Genomic DNA, 25,789 nt, shown 5'->3' with positions numbered 1-25,789 from the left:
ATCATGGAATTATTCTCTGCTGTGGCCTGTGAATACCAACCTTTGCACTGCCTCCCCTCCCCCAAGGGCCTTTGTTAGTCAGAACTTCTCCAAAAGGGACTGAAAGTTCCAGATACAGGCTGAGAATTTCAGGACCTCTTTGGTTTTCTGTTCCTTGTTGGCAGAAGCCATTCTAGACCACCACTAAGAAGGAAGCCCTTCCCTCAAGAAAAATTGCCTATACCACCCTCCTGTGTCCAAAGACTGAATACATCTCTGAATAAATAACCAGGAACAGCAATTTCCTCCAGTTCCTTTGCATGCATCTATTTCAGGCCTATTTCTTTCTCTCTTTTTGGGGTGGTGGGGGAGGTGCTTATTGCAGTTCTATTTCAAGCAAACTAGTGGGTCAAACAACCTGCTTCTACTCAGGTTAGAAAAGACTGGTTGGAAAAGAGCAGCGAGTCTAAAAGCCCCTTCAGAGGAAGTACAATGCTTTCATATCAGGCTCGGTATCTTTCTGGGAAAGCCAAACCCAATAATACATCAATTCAAGGTTGGGATGGGCAGTGAATGCTTCCCTGAGGACTAGTGTTTAGTTTTGGAGCCTAATCTCCTGGACAGTTCCATTTTGGGGCCTCATGACTCATTCAACCAGCTACCCTTCTGACTCCTATGTCCAAGTTTATTTATTTACAGGCTTCATTTAAACTGAAAACTGCTGAGCAGTAAGGACACTAAGCATTCATCACCAAATTAAACATGGAGTTTTGCTCAGATTAGATGCCTGACAAGCATTACATAGATAAGCAGGTAGATTGGTAGGTAGGTAGGTAGGTAGGTAGATGATAGGAATAAGTTGAAACTGCAGTAGGAGAGGAGGGGGTTAGTTCAACTAGGGAGTTTGTAAGATGCTAGATTATGTGTCAGAGGGAGTCTAAGGATTTGACTTAGGAACTGTATTTTCTGTAGAAGTCCAAGGTAGTCTAGAAGTGAGGCTCTGAGTGAAGATGTAAAGAGAGTTGGACACTACCAAAGATTGGTAAAGAAAAGATGTGTGCAGGATACACAGATGGATAGAGGCTTGTAGAGATTTGTGAGGGCCAAGATGAGACTTCTGAAGCTCTCTGTGGACTGATATGGAGAGATCTCAAAGATACATTATGTGCAAAAAAGAAATATGCAGAATTAATATGGTTACTATTATCCAAGGCAATCTACAGATTCAATTCAATCCCTACCAAAATACCAATGGCTAGGGCTTCCCTGGTGGCGCAGTGGTTGAGAGTCCATCTGCCGATGCAGGGGACACAGGTTCGTGCCCCGGTCCGGGAAGATCCCACATGTCGTGGAGCAGCTGGGCCCGTGACCATAGCTGCTGAGCCTGTGCGTCCGGAGCCTGTGCTCCGCAACGGGCAAGGCCACCACAGTGAGAGGCCCGTGTACCACAAAAACAAACAAACAAACAAAAAAACCAATGGCATTTTTCACAGAACTAGAACAAATAATTCTAAAATTTGTATGGAAACACAAAAGACTCTAAATACCCAAAACAATCTTGAGAGAAAAAGAACAAAGCTGGAGGTATCACACTCCCTGACTTAAAACTATACTACAAAGCTACAGTCATCAAAACATTATGGTGCTGGCATAAAAACACATACATCAATGGAATATATTGGAGAGCCCAGAAATAAGCCGACGTTTATATAGTTAATTCACCTACAACAAAGGAAGTAAGAATATACAATGGGGAAAACAACAGCCTCTTCAAAATGTTTCTGGGAAAACTAGACATTTACGTGTAAAAGAATCAAACTGGACTACTTTCTCACACCATATACCAAAATAAACTCAAAATGGATTAAAGACTTGAATGTAAGACCTAAAACCATAAAAATTTTAGAAGAAAACATAGGTGGTATGCTCTTTGGCATCAGTCTCAGCTATATTTTCTTGGAGATGTCTCCTCAGGCAAGGGAAACAAATGCAAATATAAACAAATGAGGCTACATGAAACGGATAAGCTTTTGTGCAGTGAAGGAACTATCAACAAAACGAAAAGGCAGCCTACTGAATGGGAGAAGATATTTGTAAATTATATATCTGATAAGGGGTTAATATAAAAATATACAAAGTACTCACAAGACTCAATATCAAAAAAAAAAAAAACAACTTGATTGAAAAATGGGCAGAGGACCTAAATGGACATTTTTCCAAAGAACACATACAGATGGTTCACAGATACATGAAAAGATGCTCAACATCACTAATCATCAGGGAAATGCAAATCAAACCCACAGTGAGATATCACCTCACAGTTGTCAGAATGACTGTAGTCAAAAAGACAACAACTGACACTGTTGGCAAGGATGTGGAGAAGAGGGAATCCTTGTGCACTGTTGGTGGGAATGTAAATTGGTAAAGCCACTATAGGAAAAAGTTCCTCAAAAAATTAAAAATAGAACTTCTATGTGGCCCAGCAATTTCACTTCTGGGTATACACCCAAAGAAAAAAAAGCACTGATTTGAAGAGATATATGCACCCCTATATTCATTGCAGCATTATTTAGAAGAGCCAAGATATGGAATCAACCTAAAGTGTCCATCAATAGATGGACTGATAAAGAAAATGGGGAATATTACTCAGCCATGAAAAAATGGAATCTTGCCATTTGTGACAACATGGTTGGACCTAGAGGGTATTATGCTAAGTGAAATAAGTCAGACAGAGAAAGAAAAATACTGTATGATTTCACTTATATGTGGAATCTAAAAAACAAACAAATGAGCAAACATAACAAAACAGAAACAGACTCATAGATACAGAGAAAAAAACTGGTGATTGTCGGAGGGTGGAGAGGGGAGGGGGGAGGGGATGAGTGAAATAGGTGAGGGAGATTAAGAGGCACAAACTTTCAGTTATAAAATAAATGTCATGGTGATGTAATGTACAGCATAGTGAATATAGTCAATAATATTGTAACATTATTAAATTGTATGGTGGCAGATGGTAACTAGACTTACTGTTGTGATCACTTTGTAAAGTATAAGAATATTGGATCACTATGTTGTACACCTGAAACTAACAAAATGTTGTAAGTTGATTATACTTCAATAAAGGAAGTAAAAAGAAATATGCTGAATAGTATATAAAATGTGTGATTTTGGGGGTGAAAAAGAAAGAAAATAAGAAAATATTTTTGTATCTGCTTATATCTGCATAAAGAAATTCTGGTGAACTCTAATGGGGGAACCTGGGTGGATAGGGGTCATCCATTGTATACATATTAATAGTTTGATTTTTTAAACCATATGACTGTTCTATTCATTAAAAATTAAATTTTAAAAATGTTAAATATGCTTTGTGATCTTAATAAGCTCCCTCCCCCTTTCTCTTTCTCTCTGCTTCAATTAACCCGATTACAAAGAGCCCTACACTTAGAAGGAAGCAGTATAGCTTGAGAGTTCAGAACACAGGGATTAGAGTCAGCTTGCTGAGTTTCAACCTTAGTTCTGACAATTGCTGGTTGTATGACCTTGAGCACGTTACTTAATGTTTTTGAGTCTCACTTTTCTCATCTTTAAAATGGGGAGAATGTTATAATGCCCTGGTACTCATTCTGCCCTTCACTTTAAGCAAGCCCCAGACTCTCAGTACTGCAGTTTTCTCACATGAAAAACAGGGAGATTCTTATGGTTCTTGGTGAGGATTTAATGAGTGAATACGTGTAAAGTGCTTAGAACAATGCCTGGCACATAGTAATGCTCAGTCAATGATAACAATTACTATTATTCGAGAGTTTGAATATTATCTTTGCCCCCAACTTTAGGCAAAAACTATATTTTCTGAGCCTCAGTTTCCTCATCTATAAATAGAAGAAACAAATAATGCCTACCAAAAAGATGATGAAATCATGAATTTGAAAGTGCTCTATGAATTAAAACATTTGGTTAAGAAAAGAAGAATTGTTATAGTAGAAAAAGGTGAGGGGGATACTAAATGAAGATTCTACTTATTCAATGCTCCCCACCTCACCTCCAGCATTCTGAATGAGGTCATATCTAAGCAGCAAGTGGAGGTCTTTAAAAGTCATGAGTCACTTCTGTATTAAATGTCAGAAGATTAGTCCTGGTTCCCACTTCTCTAAAGCAGAGTGGTGAAAAGGGGCTGCACACCAGTGGTTGCCACTCCATCATGAGATGCTAAATGTTTCTGTATAAGTGTTCTTATTTCTAGGAGGTGCTGAGGTTCATTGATTCCTCTGCTATCCTTAGCAGCTTCTGTGAAAGGAAAGAAAGTTGCACTCAGTCCTGAAGGCTCACTCTCCCCCCTTCATACATATAACCAGTTTATGAAGTACAAAATAAGTCACTTAAGCAGGAGTACCCATTCTCCAGATCACAGCAAACGGCACTTACAGCCTCATTTTATGATATTATCTGGTTTGCACCTCACAACAGCCCCAGAAGGCTGGCAAGGAGTGAGGGGTAATAGTTCCCACTTTACATAAGGGGAATACTCTACTTCTCAGAAGGAAAGTGACTTAGCTCTCATCACTTCGTGGGAGAATGGAAAGAACAAATAATTTAAAGCCAGAAAACCCAGTTCTTGGAAAAGTACTTTAGAATCTTTAATGTTCTATATATTTGGGATTTTTAATAAACTGTCAGGCCAGGGCCAGGACTATAACCCGAGTTTCTTGTCCTCTAGACCAGAACTCTTACTGAACTGATGATGGAAAAGAGAACAGCAAATAAGGATCAAGAAAAATTATCCCCCAAGAATAACTGCAGCTTACATTTAAATAGAACTTCACAGCTTCTTAAATAGGCCTTTTATCACATTTCAACCTCATTGCAACCTTGTGAGGGAAGTGCAGCTAGAAATAGGAAACTAAAACTTTAACCCCCCCTACACATACTTCTTATCCCTCTTCCCTGCTGTATTTTTTCTCCTTAGCACTTAGAACATAGTATATGCTTTATGGAATCATTTGCTTAGCATGTATCTGCCCTAGTAGAAAATCCATTCCACAAGGACAGAATTTTTGTCCGTTTTGTTCACCATTCAGTGTCTAGGACAGTGCCTGGTACATAGCAGATGCTCAATAAATATTATTAAGTAAGTGAATGAAATATCTATGTGGCTGTGTGCATGTGTGTGGGGGAGAGAGAGAGAGGGAGGAAGGGAGGGAGGGAGCGAGAGAGGGAGGGAGGGAGCGAGAGAGGGAGAGGGGGAGAGAGAGAGAGAGAGAGAGAGAGAGAGAGAGAGAGAGAGAGAGAGAGAGAAGGGCCCCATTTTGCATATTAGTAACCTGATATCCGGATTAGTTAAGCAATTGTCCTAGGAAGGACTTCTGAAGCTTCCCATTTCAGCCTGTTCCCTTCACCTAACTGCCTGGCTGGTTCAGGGACATCTTACCTCTGCAAAAAGGAACATTTACTGCAAATGCCTCTGCCTTTTCTATGACCAGCTTCAGGCATGGTTGGCTACAGGCAGCCTGAGGTTCTTCTCCTTCATCAGTTCACTCATCCATTCCACAAATATTCACAGGAGTGCCTGCTATGTACACAAAAGGCATTCTGCCAGGCTTCATTGACCTTTACACACCCAAATACATTTGTCTCACAAACACTCAAATGGCTTCCCTGAGTTTTCACAATCTCTGGTATTTATAATGGTGAGGGAGGAAGGGGCAAAAGTCATTTGAGTTCTCAGCATGTGGCCTGAGGGTCCTGCTCTCTTCCACAACCTACCTGGCAGTTTCATGCCTACCTCATAGGATTGTTGGGAAGATTAAACTAGATACACATGCAAAAGACTTAGAGCAGTGCAGTGCTTGGCACAAGGTGAACGCTGGCTTGGTAAATGTTAGCTATTATCCTTAAGCCCTACTGCATTCGTGATCTTATTGCTGATACCCCTTACCTCTGGAATGAAGGAGACCAAGCAAAAATCCACTCCTGGCAAGCGGGGAGAGTAACGCTCAAGGAACTACTGTAGAATTACAGATCTATTTCTCATCCTGGCTCTGTTTGAAGATAGATGTGTGGAAAAGATACTTCATCTCTCCCAGTCTTAGTTTCCCCAACTTTTAAGTATAAAGAGTGTTGTGATGCCCACATAAATTCACATATGTGAAGGTGCTTTGAAAATGCAAAATACCAAAAAAAGTGAGGGATTATTATTGTATTAAAATAATAAAGATGATTATTAATTGAACCCTTGTTATGTGAAATACACTGTACCAAGTGCTTTACATAGATTAGTTTAATATTTACAATAGTACCAATGACCAGGTACTACTATTGTTTCAGTTTCACTGATAAGTTGTGATAGTTAATTGTATGTGTCAATTTGTCTGGGCCACAATGCCCAGATATTTGGTCAACATTATTCTGGATATTTCTGTGAAGGTATTATTTTGGGTGACATCAACATTTAAATCAGTGGACTGTGGGTAAAGCAGATTATACTTCACAATGTGGGTGGGCCTCTTCTAATCAGTTGAAGACCTTAATAACACAGAGACTGACCTCCCTCTAGCAAGAAGGAATTCTGCCAGCAAACTGCCTTTGGACTCAGACTGCAACTCTTCCCAGCTTGCTGGCCTACCTTACAGATTTGGGATTTGCATCTCCACAATCACGTGAGCCAATTATTTAAAATAAATCTCTCTCCCTCTCCCTGTCTCTCTGTCACCCTCTGTGTGTGTGTGTGTGTGTTTATTTATTTATAAAGTTGACTCTTGAACAATGCAGGAGTTAAGGGCGCTGAGCAACAGCACAATTGAAAATCCACCTATAACTTTACAGACAGCCCTCCTCTGTATCCACAGTTCCACATCCATGGATCATATAGTACTGCAGTCCGTATTTTTGGGAGAAAAAAAAATTCACATATAAGTGGACACACACATTTCAAATCTGTATTGTTCAAGGGTCAACTGTGTGTGTACACACACACACACACACACACACACACACACACATATCCTGCTGATACTGTTTCTCTGGAGAACCTTGACTAATATATAAGGAAACTAAAGCTTAGAATGGTTAAATTCCTTGCCCCAAATCACACAGCTAGTCAGTGGCAGAGCCAGAAACCTAGGGGCCATCTTCCATATTTCCTCCCTGTTCTATACCTCTCTCACTCAATCCAGCATCAATTTCCATTGATTCTATCTCCAAAATTGTTGTCCAATCTGCCCTCCTCTCCTCAGCTCCAGTGACTTCATTTCTGCAGCAGTATCTCAACTGGGCTTGCCATCTCCATTTTCACCCTCCTCAATCCATTCTCTATAGCCTGCAAAAGTCAACTTCTCAGATCATAAAGCAGATCGCACCATTCTACTGCTACAAATGCTTCCTATTGTACTTAGAATAAATAGCACTTGTCAGTGCCCAGCACTATCACACACACTGCGAGCATAAATCAGTCTTCACAATAACACTATGGATAGTACCATTATTATCCCCATTTTTCAGAGGGCATAACTGAGGTACAGAAAGGTTAGGTAACATGTCCAAGGTCACTAAACTAATAAGTGGAAGAGTCAGAATTTGAATCTAGGCAGTCTGGTTGAGAGTGTGCTATTAAACACAGAGCTATACTGTCTTTGAGTATAGCTGATACACACCTTCCCTGGGCCTGCAAGCTCCCTGGGCCTACAAGGTCCCATGTGAGCTGGTCCCTGGCTGACTTTCTGCCTTCCTATCATGCCACTTGCCTCCTTTTCTGCCTGTGCTCCAGCCATACAGGCCTTCTTTCTATCCCTCAAGCATACCAAACTATCTCAACTTTAAGGACTTTGCACATGCAATTCCTGTTGCCTCTCTCAAACTCCCCACGAACTTCACTATCTCATCCTTTATTTTTTATTATAATCCAAATTTGTTAGGATTTTTCCCCTACATAGCTGACTCAACTTCAATGTCACTACCCTGGTATGTCACTACCCTGGTATGTCACACGGGCCCTTTGACAAAATGTTTCCTCATGGCAATAGGACTTTCTTAGAGCTAGCTGAATGCATTTATTTCCCCCCACTGCCTGGTTTCCATTACTGAACAGTTTAATCACTTGCAGAACTAGTCATATTCTAACACACACACACATAAAACGCCCCCCCACACCAAAAACAGCACAATGAGCAAACTTCTCAAAACAACGGGCTAAGAAGAAGCTCCTCTCATCATGTCATGGGGCTGTTTGGGGGCCTTTTTCAGTCCCTCCTCAAGCAGAGAATTCAGAAAGCCTTGGGCTGGGGTGGGAGTGATATTTCCTTGTGAATGAAATTCCTGTTGGATCTCTTGGCACTCAGAGAAGAGTAAAGTTGGGTCTCATCTTCTGAGGGCTGAATTCAGGGCAGTAGAAAAGATCATATTCTACCCACCCAAGGGTATATCCCCTCTGTACTGTTAGGAATAATAATTCTTCCCCATATGGGTAGAGAACAACAAAGTTCACACAGCCCCTTTCTGTCTACACTCACACATATGATTCTCACAGCAAACTGGGAAGATAAGTGAGCCTATGTGATGGTTAATTTTATGTACCAACTTGACTGGGCCACAGGGTGCCCATACATTTGGTCAAAAATTATTCTGGGTGTTTCTTTTCTTTTTTATTTTTAATTGAAGTATAGTTGGATATGGGGATTCTTTTCCCAGTTATACTCACTTTGTGGTCTTGGGTAAAGCACCCTCCCTATCTGAGACTCAGTTTTCACAATCTATAAAATGAGTGGTATTAAAACATTTTGTGTGGGAGGTAGGGAGAACACAGAGAAAGCAAAACCCTTTTCCAAAGTCGTAAGCAACAACCTAACATATGAAGCCAAAACCCAGGTGCTCTGGATAAATCAAAAGTGGGAGACCCAAATTTCTGCCTGCCCCTGCCCCCCTCCCTTGAGGCACTGCCATGGTAACCCTAGGGCTCTGAGGCAGGGGACCTGCAAACCTTTTGTGTAAAGGGCTAAATAATAAGTATTTTAGGCTTTGCAGGTCATATGGTCTCTGTCACAACTACTCAAATCTGCCTTTGTATCATGAAGGCATAATGAGCATGGCTGTGTTCTAATAAAACTTTATTTATGGACACTGAAACTTGAATTTCATATAAATTTCCATGTAATTTCATATACGTGTATCACAAAATATTGTCCTTCTTTGAATTTTTCCCAACTATTTAGAAATGTAAAAACCATTCTTAGTTTGTGGGCTGGATTTGGCCATCAGGCTATAGTTTGCTGACCCCTGATCTAAGGAGTTAGGCTAAATTATACCCAACGTCATCCAGCTTGAACATTAAAGCTGAGGCAGCCCAGAAGCAACATGAGCACTGTAGAAAGTAAAGCCTGAAATTATACTGTTGCCATGGAAATTCCAGAAAGTAGATAACAGAGTGGACTGGGTCTGCTCAAGGGTAGGAGACTACCATAAAAAGGAGAAGGCTCAAATTCTGCTCTAACAGATCTAAACCCCTTACTTCCCCAGGCTGATCTGTATTTTAAACTACTTGGTGGTTCATCTACAGTCAGAACTTCAACTGTGACCAGTGCCTCCCAATCTTCCTCTGAGCTCAATATGTAGATCACCAACTGGCCTATTGGATATCTCCTATTTGAAGCTGTTCAAACATCTCAGACTCAACTTGGCTCAGACTATACTTGTCATTTCCCCTCTATAAATGCTCCTCCTCATTTTACATTCCCCATCTCTGTGAAGGATATCACCATCCACTTGGTCTCACAAGAAGACTGTCACTGGGGGGAAGTTAAGGGAGACTAGGGCACATCAAGTTTTGATTAATACTTCACCAGATTGATGACAGTATTTTTACTATCGGCCACATCTGTCAGGCTGTGGCTCATAGTCCAAAGCTGAGTTCAAGCCCTAAGTTTCTGCATTTCTACACTGGCACACATACATGTGGATTAACTGTAACAATAACTGCAGGTTGTCTTCCAATGGCCCCTTCTTCCTTTGAATCAGAAACCTTGCCCCTGATTGTTAGCTGTGCACATAACCAGCCAGTTTACATAACTACATTTCCAAGTTTCCCTTGCAGCTGGGAGCATCCATGTGACTCAGTTCCTACCAATTAGATGTAAGGAGAAGTATTAAATAGGACTTCCTGGAAGGCTTCTTTCAAAAGGAGGGTTAAGCCCTTTTCCTCCTCTTTTACCCTCCCTTCATGCTACCTAGAATGTGGATGTTAATGTTCTGGAGCTTCAACACCCATCTTGGATCATGGAGCAGCCTCAAGAATAAAAGCCAAATGCTAAGGATGGTGGAGCAGAGAAGTCCCTAAAGACTTTCTGAAGGTACCATATTGGCTCCGATATGCCTATATTCTGACTTATTTTATGTGAAAGAATAAAACCTGTGTGTTTTAAGCCAGTGTGAATAGATTTCTGTCATTTATACCAGAATTAAATCAACCATTAAACTTACCAGTTGTCATTGTATCTTACTTATGCAGAGATTTCCACCAACTCAAATGCTGTGGCTTTTATATAGGTAACATGAAATTTGGCATGGAATTAGTTCAAGATTCCATATTCTCCAAAGCGGTGCCATACCAAGGGTGGAGCAATAGGAGTAGGAAACCCTTAGTGCAGGCAATGAAATAGTGTACTAGCTATAAAATTTTTTTAAGACTAAAAGTCAAAGTGTACTTTTATTATCACTATGTGCCAGCAATTTTAAATAATGCCAGTAACAAAATACTCCTCCTTGAAAAAAATCTTTTGTTGGTCAAAGCTCTAAACAATTGTTGTTATTACTGAGTTTTAGTAATATATTCAATACATAAAGTTTCAAATTATTACATTTGATTACTTATCCTTTAATAATATTGTATTCTACATGGAAGTTGATTCAGAGTCGATTCAGCTGATTCCAGTTATACATTTGCCACCCTCCCACATACACACAGATTTTACATGTGTTCCCTCAGTTCATTTTACTTTGGAAAGGTTTAAGACCATTCAAGGTAGCTTTGGGTGCATTTCATGTCTGCAAATCCTTCTGGCACTATATGTTCCAGAATTTAAATAGTAGATTTGAAGTAAACAATGATAGCACTACAATTGTAAAGTCAAAGAGACAATGTAATTTATTTCAATTCTGTCATCTATGTGACCAATTGGAGTTTTTATTTGTGCTTAAAATATAAAACAGAGAAGATAATATGAACTGTAAAGTGTAGTATTTTTGTTCAATAAGTACACATTTTAGATCATATATGAGACGTTACTGAATTTGAATATCTTTAAAATTGAAGTTTATTCTTCTTTTTCATTGTTAATTATTTGAAAATTTAAAAAACAAATCAATAAAATAATTATTAGTACTGATTAGTACATGATTATTACTGAAAATAATTTTGTCACATAGAGGAGAGAGTATTAAAAATGAGCCATTCCAGATGTCACATATGTTAAGTGTATCATATCTTCAAAGTACTAATAATATACTTAATATTCTCCAGAATCCCAGAAAGCAAGAGATTGGTTCATTGGTAATCCACACAGAATCAACCCTCAATTAGCCTCACTAGAGGCCAGGAGCCCAAAGCAGATCATTGGATCATTGACATAGACACAAAATTCCCTTGTACGCATCCACCCACTCTGTGTTCATTCTAGCTCCACACTCAGTCATTCAAGATTTGGATGGGTGGTCAGAAAGGAGAAAGACACAGACCATCTACAATGCTGACTACAGCCCTTTCATACAGATTATCATCACCCTGGTCTAAGCCACCATCGCCTCTAGCCTGGACTATTCTAAGACCCTCCTCACAGGTCTTTCCTTTGCCCCACTACAATCTATTATCCTCTTAAAATTTAAGTCAGATTATTTCCCTATCTGTTCAAAACTACCCATCTCACTCAGATTAAATGTCCCCAGGACATTGGCCTCCTTGTGTTTCTTAAACAAACCAGCTGTGCTCTCTCTCTCTCTGCTGTTTCTTATGGCTAGCACTCTCCTCACCTAAACATCCCCACAGACCTTGTTCCTTCACTTCACATCTCTGCTCAAATGTTCCTTAGTCAGAGAGGCTCTGACTGATTTATCTAATATATCATCCCAGCCCTATCTCTCCCTATTCTCTTACCAGATTTTCTTTTTCTTCTTAGAGCTTAGCATCTCCTGACATATTGTGTAGTCATTTGTGTAATTGTTTAGTGAGCTCCCTTGACCCTCAGAATGTAAGATCCATGAGAGCAGAGAATTTCTTTTTGTTCACTGCTGCCCCCAGCACCTAGATCAGTGTCAATTCATAGTAGACTCTAGGTTTTTGTTGAATTAATTAATAAGCTCAATAGATCCTATGAGATAAGTTACCTTGTCCCCATTTTATGGGTGAGAATACTGAGAATGGAAGAGGTTTGACAATTGTCAAGTGTTTCAGAGCTGAGAAGTGTAAAAGCCAGGCCCCTCAATGTCAGACTTGTGATTCTGAAACCAGCTTGCTTTCCACTCTAGGCATACTGCCTAACCCAGCACAAACTGCCATTGCAGACACAAGCTATGAATAAATACACCGAACAATTTACCATCAAAAGTGAACTCACAGTATTTTTTAACACTGTCTACTGAGATGGAGTTTATTCTGTAAAATGCCAACTGATGTTTTACTGTTCAAGGACCTTTGTGTAACATGTGACACTTGCAATCAGTTACAATAGTCAAATGTTCAACAAAAAAAACTCACTGTTATGAAGAGCTCAATCTGGATTTCAAGGGCTTTGCAAATGAAAGAACAAGGAGCAATGACCTTTTGACTAGCCATATTATAAAATTGTGGCTAAATATATACTCCTATTTTTTCCTAACAAACCACTAGTTAAATTTTACCCAACATTTACTTCTAGGACACTGAGAATCTCAGACCTGGAAGGAATTTTGGTAATCATTAATAGCCCCATTTAATAGGTGAGAAAACTGAGGCTCAAAGCACTCCTGTTAAACATCAGTGCCAAGGTTAGAAGTTTCCTGCCTTCCAGGCTATAATAGAATTTACTACTCCTATCTCTTGAATTCTGGCAAATAGTTAAATAAATGCTTTCATCATATAATATTCACTACTTCAGTCTCCTAAAAATATTATGAGATTTCTCTATCAATCTCTTTAATTAGATAGTCTCCACAAGTTTTCTGTTACTCTCTCCTTTCTCACACACAATTGGCAAAACTTCAGATTTCTCCATTAACTTAATCTGTTGTCAATGGGTGGCTCTGGACCCCTATACTACAATATATTTAGGAGAGGAAGGAGGTCTCACCTAGACCCTGCTGCTAGAAATACTAGGACTGTCATGGGTTTTATTCAGGCAAAATTCATGGCATTAGTTCATCATGAAGGAAGTCCTTTACCAAGATCATGACTCTTTGTTCCTTTCTGCCTTTATCAGCACTATTTGATGATTCTGTGTAGCAGTGGAGAGGGACAATGACAGAGAGTCAGGAGACTCCTTTGCTGGACTCAGTTTTGCCTTCATGGAGCTGTGTGGCCCTGGGCAAGTCTCTCCCACTCTCTGAGTCTCAACTTTCCTGGATGGACAACAAGGATTTAAAGGTCTTTTCCTGCTCTATGGTTTTCTGGTTCTACAAACATTTGAAATAGCTTTATGGGACTCCAGGGAAAGAGGGAGATATGAGAAGAGTCTCTTGAAGTCCTGGCAAATACAAACTAAATGACTTCAAGAAACACTGAAAGAGAGGTCTAAGGAAACTGCAAGGAAGGGAAGAGGACAGCTCCTCTGAATACAGTCATAGCCCACACCAGATTCCCTGCTCCTTTCCAGAATGGGAGCAAAAAAAGGAGTTAAAGATCAATTTTTGCCCAACAGCTTCAGGCTACTTTCCTTCAGCTGTAAGTTATGGGTGGCAGTTCAGAAGTGTGGGCTGGCATTGCCATCAGTGCCTGATGACCCAACCCAACTGCCCTCCAAGACCCTCTTGCCCATGCCTCCCAGCTGAGGACAAAGGCATTGTGGCCTCCCATGCCCCAGAGTCCCTGATCAGACTTGAGCTACCCCTGGCTGAGTCAGAGAGGCATCAAGATGCAGCCACCACTTCCTCTCTGCAAAGGAAGTCATTCCAAGGTCTCCAGGTGGAGAACGGAGCATGATGGCATACAATGAACTGTTGGAGGATGATACTAAACACACACACAAGCACACACTCCTTGGATGGGGGGGGGGGAGCTCCCCTAACTGAATGGGGCCCAGATCCATTTCCAGGATGGCAGTTTCTGTAGCTGTCTCTCCTTGACAAAGCCCGAAGTGTGGACAGGGTGACCCCAGCCCAGGCAAGGAAGGGCTTCAGGACTCCCCCAAGCAGCTTCCCTGAGAATGGCTCTCTGGCTCGTCCCAGGAAGGGGATACACGCAGCTCTCCCATACTGCCCCCTCCACAATCCCAGGCTTTGTGACTACCCCTCCCTCCCAACCCCGTGCCATACCCCCCAATCCCCCCACCCTCCTGAGAGACTAACTGCTCCCAGAGAGCCCCTCTACCAGCCGCCTTGCCTCTCTGGTCTTCCAGGTGACCCCCCCCCACTCGGGGGTGGTAAGAACGGGGACGGAGAAGGGAGGGGGCTTTCCTCGCAGGCAGGCAAGCAAGGGCTCCTAAAATGGCCACAGCAAGCTTGCTGGTATCTCAAGGACAGCGGAGAGGGCGGTGGGCAGAGACTAGGGGGCTCACTGCCTGGCGGCTGGTGAAGGAGCTGGGGGTGGGGCTAGGGGACTGAAGCTCAAGCTGGGGAAGCTGCGGTTATGTGCACTCACCATTCCCGATCCACCCCTTATCCACTGCATGGTGCTAATGAAGTCCGGCTTCTCCAAGGCCCCGGTGGCTGGCGCGGGTTGTCTCGGGCTGGCTGGGCTGGCAGGGCTGGAGCAAGCGAAAGCCCCAGCGCCCCCTCCCCCTCGCCTCCTTCACAGCCTTACAGCCCAATCCCCTTCGCTGCGGACCTCGCCTTCATTCACGTTGTTCCATCCCTGCAGGCAGGCTCTGCCTTTCTGCCCCGCAGCTCCCGAGGTGCTTGGCCTGGGGAAACGTGGGAGGGGGGCTCCCCACCGACTGCCTTTGTCCCCTGCTGAGGCTTGAGATCTGGGAGGTGGGGTGCACGGAGAGGATGTGGGTGAATAACCTCCGCCCAGGAGAAGGCAGCTGCCACCTCTGCTTGCCTCCGGCTGCGCTGGAGTTAGATGCTGTTTATTGTGGGGCTCCCCAATTGTGTCGAGTCAGCAAAAAGTCCTTTCCAAAGTTGCCAGAGGTGTTGGGCCAGCCTTTTAAATAATAAGATCCTGCCCGAATGGAGCTATGCCAGCACTCTCCCGCTTCCCTACCTCCAGGACTCTCTCTACGTAGTCCCCTGGGGTCTTCTCTCCTAGTGCTACTCTCTTGGGGATTTCATCCTCATTATCACTTTCACTTCTCAGAGCAACCTTGTGGAGGCAGGCATTAGTATCTCCATCTTACAGATAAATAAATAAATAAATGATGGAGGAGACCTATCTAAGGTCACATAAAAAAGGTAAAGTCTCAACTTTACCCTCTGCTGCTTTCCAGGCTTCTTTTTGCTATCATTCATACACACGCACACACACACACACACACACACACATACCCTCAGGGTTCTTCCTCACACCCTCAGGAATATAAAAGGTAGCTTGTTGATGAATGAATTTTCCATTTGCTTATTTTGCTGAGAATGAGTCAAACGAACATCAGCAAAACAGGCAAACGGAGAAACCACCCACCTCATCATGATGCCTCTAACTCTGGGCAATTCAACCCAGGCTGGCCTCTTTGCGTCTGCTGGGAGTTGATGCTGTTGGTCACATTCACACCCATTATCATTGCATATAGTCTTAAAATAACCTTGTGAGGAAGACATGACAGGGAGTGTTAATTAATTAGTCCCCTATTACAGACATGAACACTGAAGCCCTGAGATTGAAAAATATTTGCCCATGGTAGCACAACCAAACAGGACAAGAATCCAATGCTCCGGGCCCACAGGGAAGTTCAGGAAAGAAAGGGATTACAGAAAGAGGTTGCAGCTACAGCAAGAAGGAATTAAAATATGACATCAGAAAGAAGTGCCTGAAGGTGAATGGTATGAAGACATCACTGGCCCCACACACCACCTTATTGTCCTCTACTTCCTAACAAACTCTCCCCTCTTCATCCAAGCCATTGTTTTGGCCAAACAGCTGGCCAAATATCGAAGCAGCTGCCTTAATGAGCACCCTGTCCTGGGAGGGGTATACGCAGAAGCTGAATTGTCCTTTGGCAAGGGATTCCTGAATCAAATGGGAGCTTAGCCTGGGTGACCTTTCAACTTCCTCCCAAGTCTGATGGTTCAGTAATCAGAAATTCTGCAATGTCTCCTCACTTTCTCACCTTGGGGCCTTCATTCACGCTGAGCCTCTTGGATGCACCGCCCCTGCCAACCAGCCCATTCAAGCTGTCATGACTCTTTAAGATCTCTTTAAGACCTGGCACTAAGCACACAGCCTCTAGAAAGCTTTCCCGGAATACCCTAAAACCTGATTTTATCATCTTTCATCTAACTTCTGTAGCACCACCATTTAGCTTTCTCAACTGAAAATGATCTTTTACTTGTTATAGGCTGAATTGTGCCCCCTCCCAAATTTGTATGTTGAAGTCCAAACCCCAATGCCTCAGAATGTGACTATATTTGGAGACATGGTCTTTAAAGGGGTAATTAAGTAAAAATAAGGTCATTAAGGTAGGCTCTAATCCAATATGTCTTGTGTCCTTATATGAAGAGAAAATTTGGACACAGGTTGGTATAGAGGGAAGACCATGTGAAGACAAAGGAGAAGACAGCCATTTACAAGACAAGGAAAGAGACCTCGGAAGAGACCACCTTGATCTTGAACTTTCTAGCCTTCAGAGTTGTGAGAAAATAAATTTATGTTGTTTAAGCCACTCAGTCTGTGGTACTTTGTTATGGCAGCCCTGACAAATTAACACACTGGTCATGTATATACTTTTCTTTTTATTGTCACTTAAGTGGAAATATAAGTTGTTTTTTTTTAAACTGGGGGCAATGAATTACTAACCTTGCTATCTCCTACAACAGTGACTGGCACATAGGTGATATCCAATAAAACCTGGATTGTCTTTTAATAGATACATTCATTCAACAATATTATTGAGCTCCTATGTGCCAGGCATTGGGATAGCTACTCAAGATACAAGACAAAGTTTCTCACGGACTTTAAAATGTACTTAAATTGGAAAAGAGATAAACAAAAAATAAGTATACAAACAAGATAATTAAAGGTTGTGACATATGCTCTGAAGCATATAAACCAATTTATGTGGTAGTGAGAAGCACTGGGATTATAGAAGTTGTCTATATCAATCATGATCCAGTCAAGAAAACAGAAGCCACTCTAGGTCTTTTTTTTTTTCTTGGGACGTGGGCCTCCCGGACCGGGGCACGAACCCGTGTCCCCTGCATCGGCAGGTGGACTCTCAACCACTGCGCCACCAGGGAAGCCCCCACTCTAGATCTTTTAGAGAGAACATTTAATACAGGGAACATATCACACTGCCAAAACAAAGAAACCAAATAGGGGATGGTGAGGCAAGCCAGCATTTAGCAACCACAGAAAACTGCTACCACTCCTAGAGATAGATGGTTTATGGGAAAACGTAATGTTGCCAGAACCCAGAAACTGGTGCTAAATTGAAGCTAAAAGCATGGAGTGGGTGGTCTGATGGTGCAGATGCCACGATTGGAGGAATTGTCCAACAGAAGCTAGAGTCATTGACGAGAAATAGCCACTTCCAGAATATACCTCTCTGAAGCCGGAGGTGAAGGAAACACCCTGGCTTCTTCCCTCCTCCTGGCCACTAATCTCCCACAGGTGTCTCCCATTGGACAAAATAAGTGAGACAACAAGGGAGCATAAGAAATTCAGTTTGCAGGAGAAGAATGGAGAATGGATCTGAGGGCAAACATTCCAGTGTTAATGTATATGCCTAGAGACTCTTATAGAAGAACAGATGTTGATCCCATAGGCATAGACACTATTGAATCCATTATGTCTGGAGTACCTATTTGCCTAAAACATATGAGCAGTTAGAGGTGTTATAATGTAGAAGGTAAGAGTATAAGATCTGGGGCCAGAACTGCTTGAATTTTATTGACTTTGGTACTTACTCAGGCAGGCATTTAATGTCCTGCATCCTGATAGTTTTCTTATCTGTGAAATAGGGGTAGTAATATTGTTCTACTTCACAAGATTGTTTTGAAGATTTGATAAATTTGTCTATGGAAAGAAAGCACTTAGCACAAGGCCTAGCAACCAGTAAGCGTTCAGAACAGGTTAATAGAAATATGGAAAAAGGGTTTCCACAATCTCTGTGCCCCAGACCTCTCCCTTGAAGGCTTGTGATCTCTCAGAAGCCTAACTGGTATTTAGCCTGGCATCAGCTCTCAGTGGACAAGTGCCAAATGCTGTCCTTTTTTCAGCCATGAGCAGCATGAGGAGAGAGACACTCTTAGGTATGTCTCCAGCCTAGTACATTCTCTTTATTTGAGTCCATTGTGATTCAAGGAGCCCAGAAGCAGGCTTCTGAGGGCAGAGGCACCAGCCCAAGCTGGTCTCCATCTGCTGTGGCTGTGGCTTTGGGCAGAGTTGAGTAAAAACTGAATTCACTACAGTTGGGTAACCTGGGGCAAGGGCCCAGCTTCTCTGTATCTCAGGTTTCCCAATTATTCAATGAATACACTAATTGTCATTTACCTAATAGTGTTAAACAATCACTTATCAATGGATATCAAAGTTGGCAAAGATCTTCAAGATTATCTCCTCCAACATTCTCATTTTGTAGACAATAACATATAGCCCCCAGGAGTAAATGGGATTCCCAAAGTCACAGAGTAATTTAGCGGCTAAGCTGGAATGAGGCTCAGACCTTTGATTCTCAAGAGTGAGTGGAATGCAGCAGTGAAAAAGGATAAAAATTAAAAGTATACAACTACTATAATGCTAGTATTGACAGCCTAATGCTAATATCCAGATTATAACCTGTGTTGTCTTGAAAAAATGATATTAGGTACATATATCACTACCTATTCTTATTTACTCATTTGTAAATTCAATAAACATGTGTGTGTACTATGTGCCAGGCATAGTGTGTTAAGCACTGATTATATAATAACGAACAAGACAGATACCATCCATGCCTTCACTTCTATCCAATAAACAAGTAAATGAGGTAAATAAATATGCTAATACAGATGGTGATAAATTCTATGAAAGAAAGTGAAAGAATAGAGAGTAACTGTGGGGGAAGGGAGAATTTAGATAAAGAAGACCTCTTCAAGAAGACATTTAAGTTGAGGCCTATAGGCTTAAAGTGAGCCAACCATGTAAAGAGGTAGGGGGGAAGTATTCCAGGCACAGAAAACAGAAAGTCCAAAAGTCCGAAGGATTGAATAGGCTTAGAGTGTCCCAGGAATTGGAAGCCCAGTGAGGCTGAAATGGTAGAGAGAAGGTAGAAGAGTTGTAGGAGATATATTTGGTAGAAACATGTCATATAAAGCCTTGAAAATTATAGTAGAGTGTTTTTATTTTATTTTGAGAACAACAGGGAGAGAGTGGAGGGAGTTGAGGGGTTTTAAGCAGGAGAATGAGTTGGTCTGATTTACATTTGTAAAAGAGCACTCAGGTTGTTATATGATAAACAAATTGAAAGAGGGACAAGAGGTTGAAGCTGTTGTAGTCATCCAGGAGAGAAATGATATAACTTGGGATGGAAAGGCTGTGAAGATGATGAACAGAGGTAAAAATATTTGAGATATATTTTAGAGGTAGAAACAACAGAACTTGGTGATGGGTTGTATGTAGAGTGTGAGGGAAAGAAAGGAGGAATTAAGGATGACTCTAGTTTTTTGGCTTGGAACAACTGGGTAGATGGTAGTACCATTTGCTGATGTGAGAAGACTGGAAGAAACACAGATTTGAGGAGGGAAGGAAATCAAGACTTCTATTCTGGATGTAGTAAGTGTGAGCTGTAGTTTAGTCATATTATTAGAGGAGATGTCAGAAAGACAAGTGGATACACAAGGCTAGAGCTCAGGAGTGAAGATCTGCCAGGAGATATACATTTTGGAGTCATCCTCATGTAGATGGGATGAGATTATCTAGAGAGAGAGTGTAGGTAGAAAAGTGTCCTGGACCGAGTCTTGAGGCTTTCCGACAATTAGACTAAAGTTGAGTAGAGAGGGAGGAGTCAAAAATGGAGACTGAGAAGTAGTGGTCAGTAAGGTAGAAAGAAAACCAGAAGAAATCTCATTTCAGGTGAAAAAAGTTTTGAGAAATGACACTAAATTGAATGGATGATGATCGAGATATGACCATTGTATTGGTAACACAGTCATTGGCCTTGACAAGAGTAGTTTCATTAACACGAGGGTAACAGAAGTCATACTGGAGTGAGTTGAGGAGTGAACGAAGGAAAAAAAGAGTTAATGAAGGTAAAGAAGTGGAAAAGAGTATAGATAACTCTTTGAAAAATTTTGCTCTGAAGGGAATAAGAAATAGGGTAACATTTGGACAGGTATATGAAGTCAAGGAAGTTGTCCTTGTTTTTCAGTTTAAACAAGAGTTTAAGAGCATGCTTATATTATGATGGGAATGAGAAGGAAAGGCTGATAATATAGGACCTTGCTACTTGAAGCATGGTCCACAGACCAACAGCATTATCATCATCTGGACACATTACAAACACAGAACCTCAGGCCCCATCTCAGAGCTACTGAATCATAATCTGTATTTAACTAGATCCCCAGGTGATTTGCATGTACATTAAAGTCTGAGAAGCACAGGTGCAGCAGAAGGGTTACTTGCAGGAGTAAAGTCTTCAAGAAGATGATAGGGAAGGATCCAGAGCATAAGAGATGATACTTGCTCTTGATAGGAACAGAGCCACTTCCTGTACTCTAGCAAGAAGGAAGACAAAGAAAATGGGCGAGGGCGCAGGCGCTGTTGGGCCTGTATATTTGGTGAATGAAGAGAAGATATGAAGCTGAGAGAGGGATATGGAAGGAGGAATCATTGGAAGTTATAGGAGACAGGAGCAACTATGAAATAGTCCTCTAAGAGCAATGGTTCTCAACATTGGCTACACACTGGAATCACAAGGGGAGCTTTAAAAAACACTGCTATCTAGATCTCACCTTCAGGGATTATGACTTAATTGAAATGAGGTATATCCTGGGCATCAGTATTTTTATAAGATCCCTAGATGATTCTAATATGCGACTAAAGTTGAAAGCCACTCTCTCTAAGACAAGAAAGTGAAAAAGCAAACATATTAGGGATATGTATTAGTGTTTTCTGGAAGTGTTGAGTGCCCAATTGAGTCTTGTGGTAAAGAAAAGTCAATCAGCTCAACTGTGGGACTTTTCCTCAGTCTCTTTTGCTGCTCAAGCACAGGTATAGAAAAGATAGCTGGTTGGGTGAAATCTGGGGTAGATTTTCCAGGAACACACAATGGGAAAAGAAATGGGAAATAACGTTGAAAGTATTTTCAAGGGAGTGGTCACAATAATGGACCAGGGAATCTAAGCTGGACAGAAGGGGAAAAGAGGACATGAGAAGGGGTGATGAGTATTGGGTTAGCTTAATGGGATGGTGGGGTCAGTGAATTGGAGATCTTGATGATGGGGAAGAATTGCTGGAGTAGAGGCCCCAGAGTAAGTGAGCTGGAATAACAGGACAGTGATCAGAGGGGAGATGCCTGAAATTGAGATTCTGGAGGCAATTCATTTAGTTACTTGCTATAACAAGATGCAGGATGTTATCACAGGAGTTTTCTGACTGAGGTAGGGTGAAAGTGAGGCCAGGATTGAATAGGCCATCTACAGGAATGTTGAGGTTAGACAGACCAGAGAACGATGAAGACAAGTGATGTTTCAGGAGCTAAAGTCTTCAATGAGTAAGGAGGAATGTCCAGAAAGACACTTTGTCAACCAAGAATTATGCTTAAAGCACATACTATGTGGCAAGTTCTGTTCTAGATACTGGGGATGCAGCAGTTAACAACACAGACTGGGTCTCTATTCTCAAGAAGTTTATATTATAATGGAGATATTTAGACATTGAACCCCCAAAACAATAAAGTAATATTAGGTACTGAATAGTTATTATGAAAGTAATAAACAGGGTGATATAATAGAAGATAACTGAGGAAGGAGGACACTGTTTTAGCTAGGTGGCCAAGAAAGGCCTTTCTGAGGAGGTGACATCTGAGTTGACACCAGAATGATGAGAAGAAACCAGCCATGCAAAGATCTGGGGGAAGAGCATTCTAAACAGGAAGGGACAACAAAAGCAAAGGCCCAGAATTGGAAATGAGACTGATATATGTGAGGGGCAGAAAAAGGTCAGCATGGCAGACTGTAGTGAAGCATAAGACAGTGGTGAGAGATGATGTCAGAGAAGCAGGCAGGGCCAGAATATCAAGAGATGAAAGTAAAAAAGAAGGGACAGTCAGTAGCAGAGGCAGATGGCTTGTGCTTCCAAGGAGCTGAGAGTTGTGAAGTCAGGAGAGGAAGAAATGATAAACATGATAGATGTCATGCCAAATAAGCTAACACAGGGTAGAATTTAAAGCAAGATGTTAGTGCAATAGGAAAGGTGTATATAGGTATATACCTAAATATAATCTGGCCTAGACTTTGAGAAGAAAAATCCAACTGGATAAATTTTTAACCTCGTCTATACCCTTGATACTACTCAAAGTGTGGACCTCAGACCAGTGGCATCAACATCACCTAGGAGCTTATTAGAAATGCAGGATCCCATGTCTACCTCAGACCTACTGACTTAGCACCAGCATTTTTACAAAATTCTTAGTGATTCACATGCACATTAAAGTGTGGAAAGACCACTCTAGACCAAACTCCTGTCACTATGTTGGAGTCATTGAGGTAATTTTCCTTGCTAAAAAAGGATAGGAAACATTTTCATCTATATTTGGATGCATAATTAATAGTCAGAAATGTTGAGAACAGGTAGGGTTCCTGATTTGGGGAAGGTTTGCTGAACATGTGGACTCCCATTTCTTCTGTGGGAACATCATATAAGATAGTCATTTGCCTAGGAATGTAATTCCTCATCCTTAAGTTCCCCAAAGCAGCTCCCTGACCTTGCAGACCTGAGCCAGAGAAGAGACCCAGTGGATCCCAGAGACACTTGAAGTAAGCTCTTAAAGTAGCTTCAAGCAGCCCAGGGAAGAGCAGGAAGGAAGTGGCCACACTTGCCTTTCTTCAGGTCTCAAGAGGCAGAGCCCAGGGACAGGGTTCAATGAGCTGCTACAAAAAGCACCACCCTGGAATGTAAGAGTACTTGGCCCAACTGCCTTTCCCCAAGGCCACTTTAGCTTGATAACAGGGGCTAGCCAGATGAAAAGCCTGTTCCTTCCTCTGTGGTAAAGACCCATTAGTTACTCTCCTCCTCTAAGCTCTCCATGAGCTCTTTACTCTCAAACTTGGATAAATGAAGTGACTTCAAGTTCATCTCAGCCATCCCCTTTTCCTAGCACTCACCTCTTTCCTCTTTGTCTCCCTCTTCTCTTTTTCCCATGCCATGCCTTTCAGCCTCAAACAACTTCTTATTTATCTAAGGAATTTGCTTTCCAGTCCAATATTCAATTTTAGTACAAAGGCAGGAACTGAAATAACCGCATGAGGAGTTACAATTGGATGAGTAGAATTAATCCCCATCTGAACAGAGGTATTTCTTAAACAACTTGGGTGGATTCAGGACCTTGCAAAGCTCATGAACAATATGTATCTGCTCAAAGATTCTCTGGCAAGCCAAACTCACATGTTAATGTCCAAACTTATGAAGTGATGAACTTCCAGTGATTGAAGGCATACAAGTAGAGTCTGGAAGAGTACCTGCCAGAAATGCTGTAGAATGACTCTTCCATCCGTGGAAGGCTGTGTTAGAGAACAATGCAAAGAAGTCAGTGAGCCAAGATGAAAAAAGCACTGGACTGGGAGTTGGATGAGTGCTGAGTTACTGTGTGACCTCTGGCAAGCCACTTGGTCTTTTCATCTGTCAAATAGTGTTGTTAGAGTTTCTTAATGCTTTTTGACCTGCGCTTTTATAGAGTGTAGAGAGGATCCTTCAGAGGCCTGCCCTCTAGAGCTCTCTGACCTTTAGCTTCTCTACCACTCCATAGTTCCAGACAAATTCATATTGGTATGCTGTAGGAATGGCTGTGTCTGTGGAGGGATATAGTCCATGCAGAGCAGTGCTTTTCAAATTTTAATATTCATGGATGGTCTAAATGAATATTCTGTTTTAGTTAGGTCTGGGGTGTGACATGAGGTTCTGCATTTCTAACAGACTACTAGGTGATACAGATACTGCTGGCCCATGGACCACACTTATAGAAGTTAGAGGCCAATAGAAAGAGCAAAGAAGCAAGAGCCATGGCCTCCAGCCCCAGTTCCCACTGAGAGCTTCTTTGAGGAAACTACTAAACGTTCTCTTCAACAGGCCTGCTAAACCATTCTCCACGGGGGTGATAAAAGGGCAAGAAGAGACTCTTCCAGCCAGAGGAGTGCTTCACCAGGAAAAGCATTACAAAGAAAGCCAGCAAGGTGTCCATTTAATGGAAGGTAAGGTTTCTTTCAATAGAACCTGCTCCCCCACCCCCATCAACCTGGATGACTTGAGTCACCTCTCAGGTTCCAAGTTCTGACTCCTGAACTCCAAGGGAAACTTGTTTTGTTAGTGAAGGTGCTGAGGAGGGTCAGAGGGAGAAGAAACGGATGGAGAAGTAGGGGGAGAAAAAGAAGAGGAGGAAGATGAAGAGGATAAGTAGGAAAGGAAGAGAATGAAGAGGAGAGGTAAAAGGAGGAAGTGATGGAGGGAGAACAAGAAGGGTAAAGAAGGAAGAGGAGGAAGCAGTAGTGGATGAGGAGGAAGGAGAAAAGGGGAAGAAGAAGAGGGAGGAGGAGGCGGAGAAAGAAAATGAGGAGGAAGGGAAAAGAGGTGAGCTTAAAAGATCAAGGTTAAAACTTTTCCTAAAGTCTCCTTCCTTGCTAGACTCCATCCTCATCTGGCTCCTCCTCACAGCAGGACAGCCTCACAGCAGGATCCTAAGGTCCCTTTCTGGCTCTAAAATTCTATGATCTTCTGAAATGCTATGGCAACACGATGAGGTGACTCCATCCAGCCTGGCCTCCTGGCTTGCCTATGATGAACTGTCTCTTTTCCTCACCTGTTGCCCAGCAGGAGCCACCCACCCATACCCATGCTTCCTCTTTCTGGTACAGGTGGATTCACAGAGTTCATCAGGCTTCTGTGGAAGCCCTGGGGTGAAGGGCAATTCAGGAAAGAAGATAGAAGGCCTCACCTCTACATACATACATATAATTAGTTGCCAAGTCCTGTTGCCTCTACCCTTACGGCACTTCCTCTGTATCCCCTCCTTCCCATACTTATAACAGCTGCTTCAGGTCAGGCCTTCATTTATTTCTCTCCTGACCATCATATCAGCTGCCTAAGTGCCAACATATCTCCATTTTTGCTGCCCTCCAAACCATTCTCACACTGCTGCCAGTTAGAACTCTAAAGCATTACTTGATCCTCCTCTGATGAAACATTTTTAAGATGAAGTTCAAACTATTTAGCAAGATATTAACAATTCTCTATAACTTGGCCCTAAATCTTCTTCTAAATACTCTTTAGTCTCTCTACATATCTACATTTTCCAGC

General features: G+C 41.9%; 1 protein-coding gene across 3 annotated transcripts in view; it reads right to left on the bottom strand.

The window, feature by feature from the left end:
• ARHGEF9 (Cdc42 guanine nucleotide exchange factor 9) overlaps positions 1-15,131 on the bottom strand; it is a 231,362-nt gene extending 216,231 nt beyond the window's left edge. The window contains exon 1 of one of the 3 annotated variants that reach the window (XR_010940123.1): positions 14,789-15,127. Coding sequence is in view for 2 of the 3 variants with exons in the window: in XM_067724474.1 (XP_067580575.1) it covers positions 14,789-14,818 (30 nt within the window). In the remaining variant the exon portion in view is untranslated. Of the gene's footprint in view, positions 1-14,788 lie in introns of all 3 variants that reach the window. The other 2 variants (XM_067724474.1, XM_067724469.1) reach the window with 2 other exon arrangements.
• Positions 15,132-25,789: the final 10,658 nt, after the last annotated feature.

Source organism: Pseudorca crassidens, chromosome X, assembly GCF_039906515.1.
Source record: "Pseudorca crassidens isolate mPseCra1 chromosome X, mPseCra1.hap1, whole genome shotgun sequence".
Taxonomy (NCBI): domain Eukaryota; kingdom Metazoa; phylum Chordata; class Mammalia; order Artiodactyla; family Delphinidae; genus Pseudorca; species Pseudorca crassidens.
This window is presented reverse-complemented; position numbering and strand designations above follow the sequence as displayed.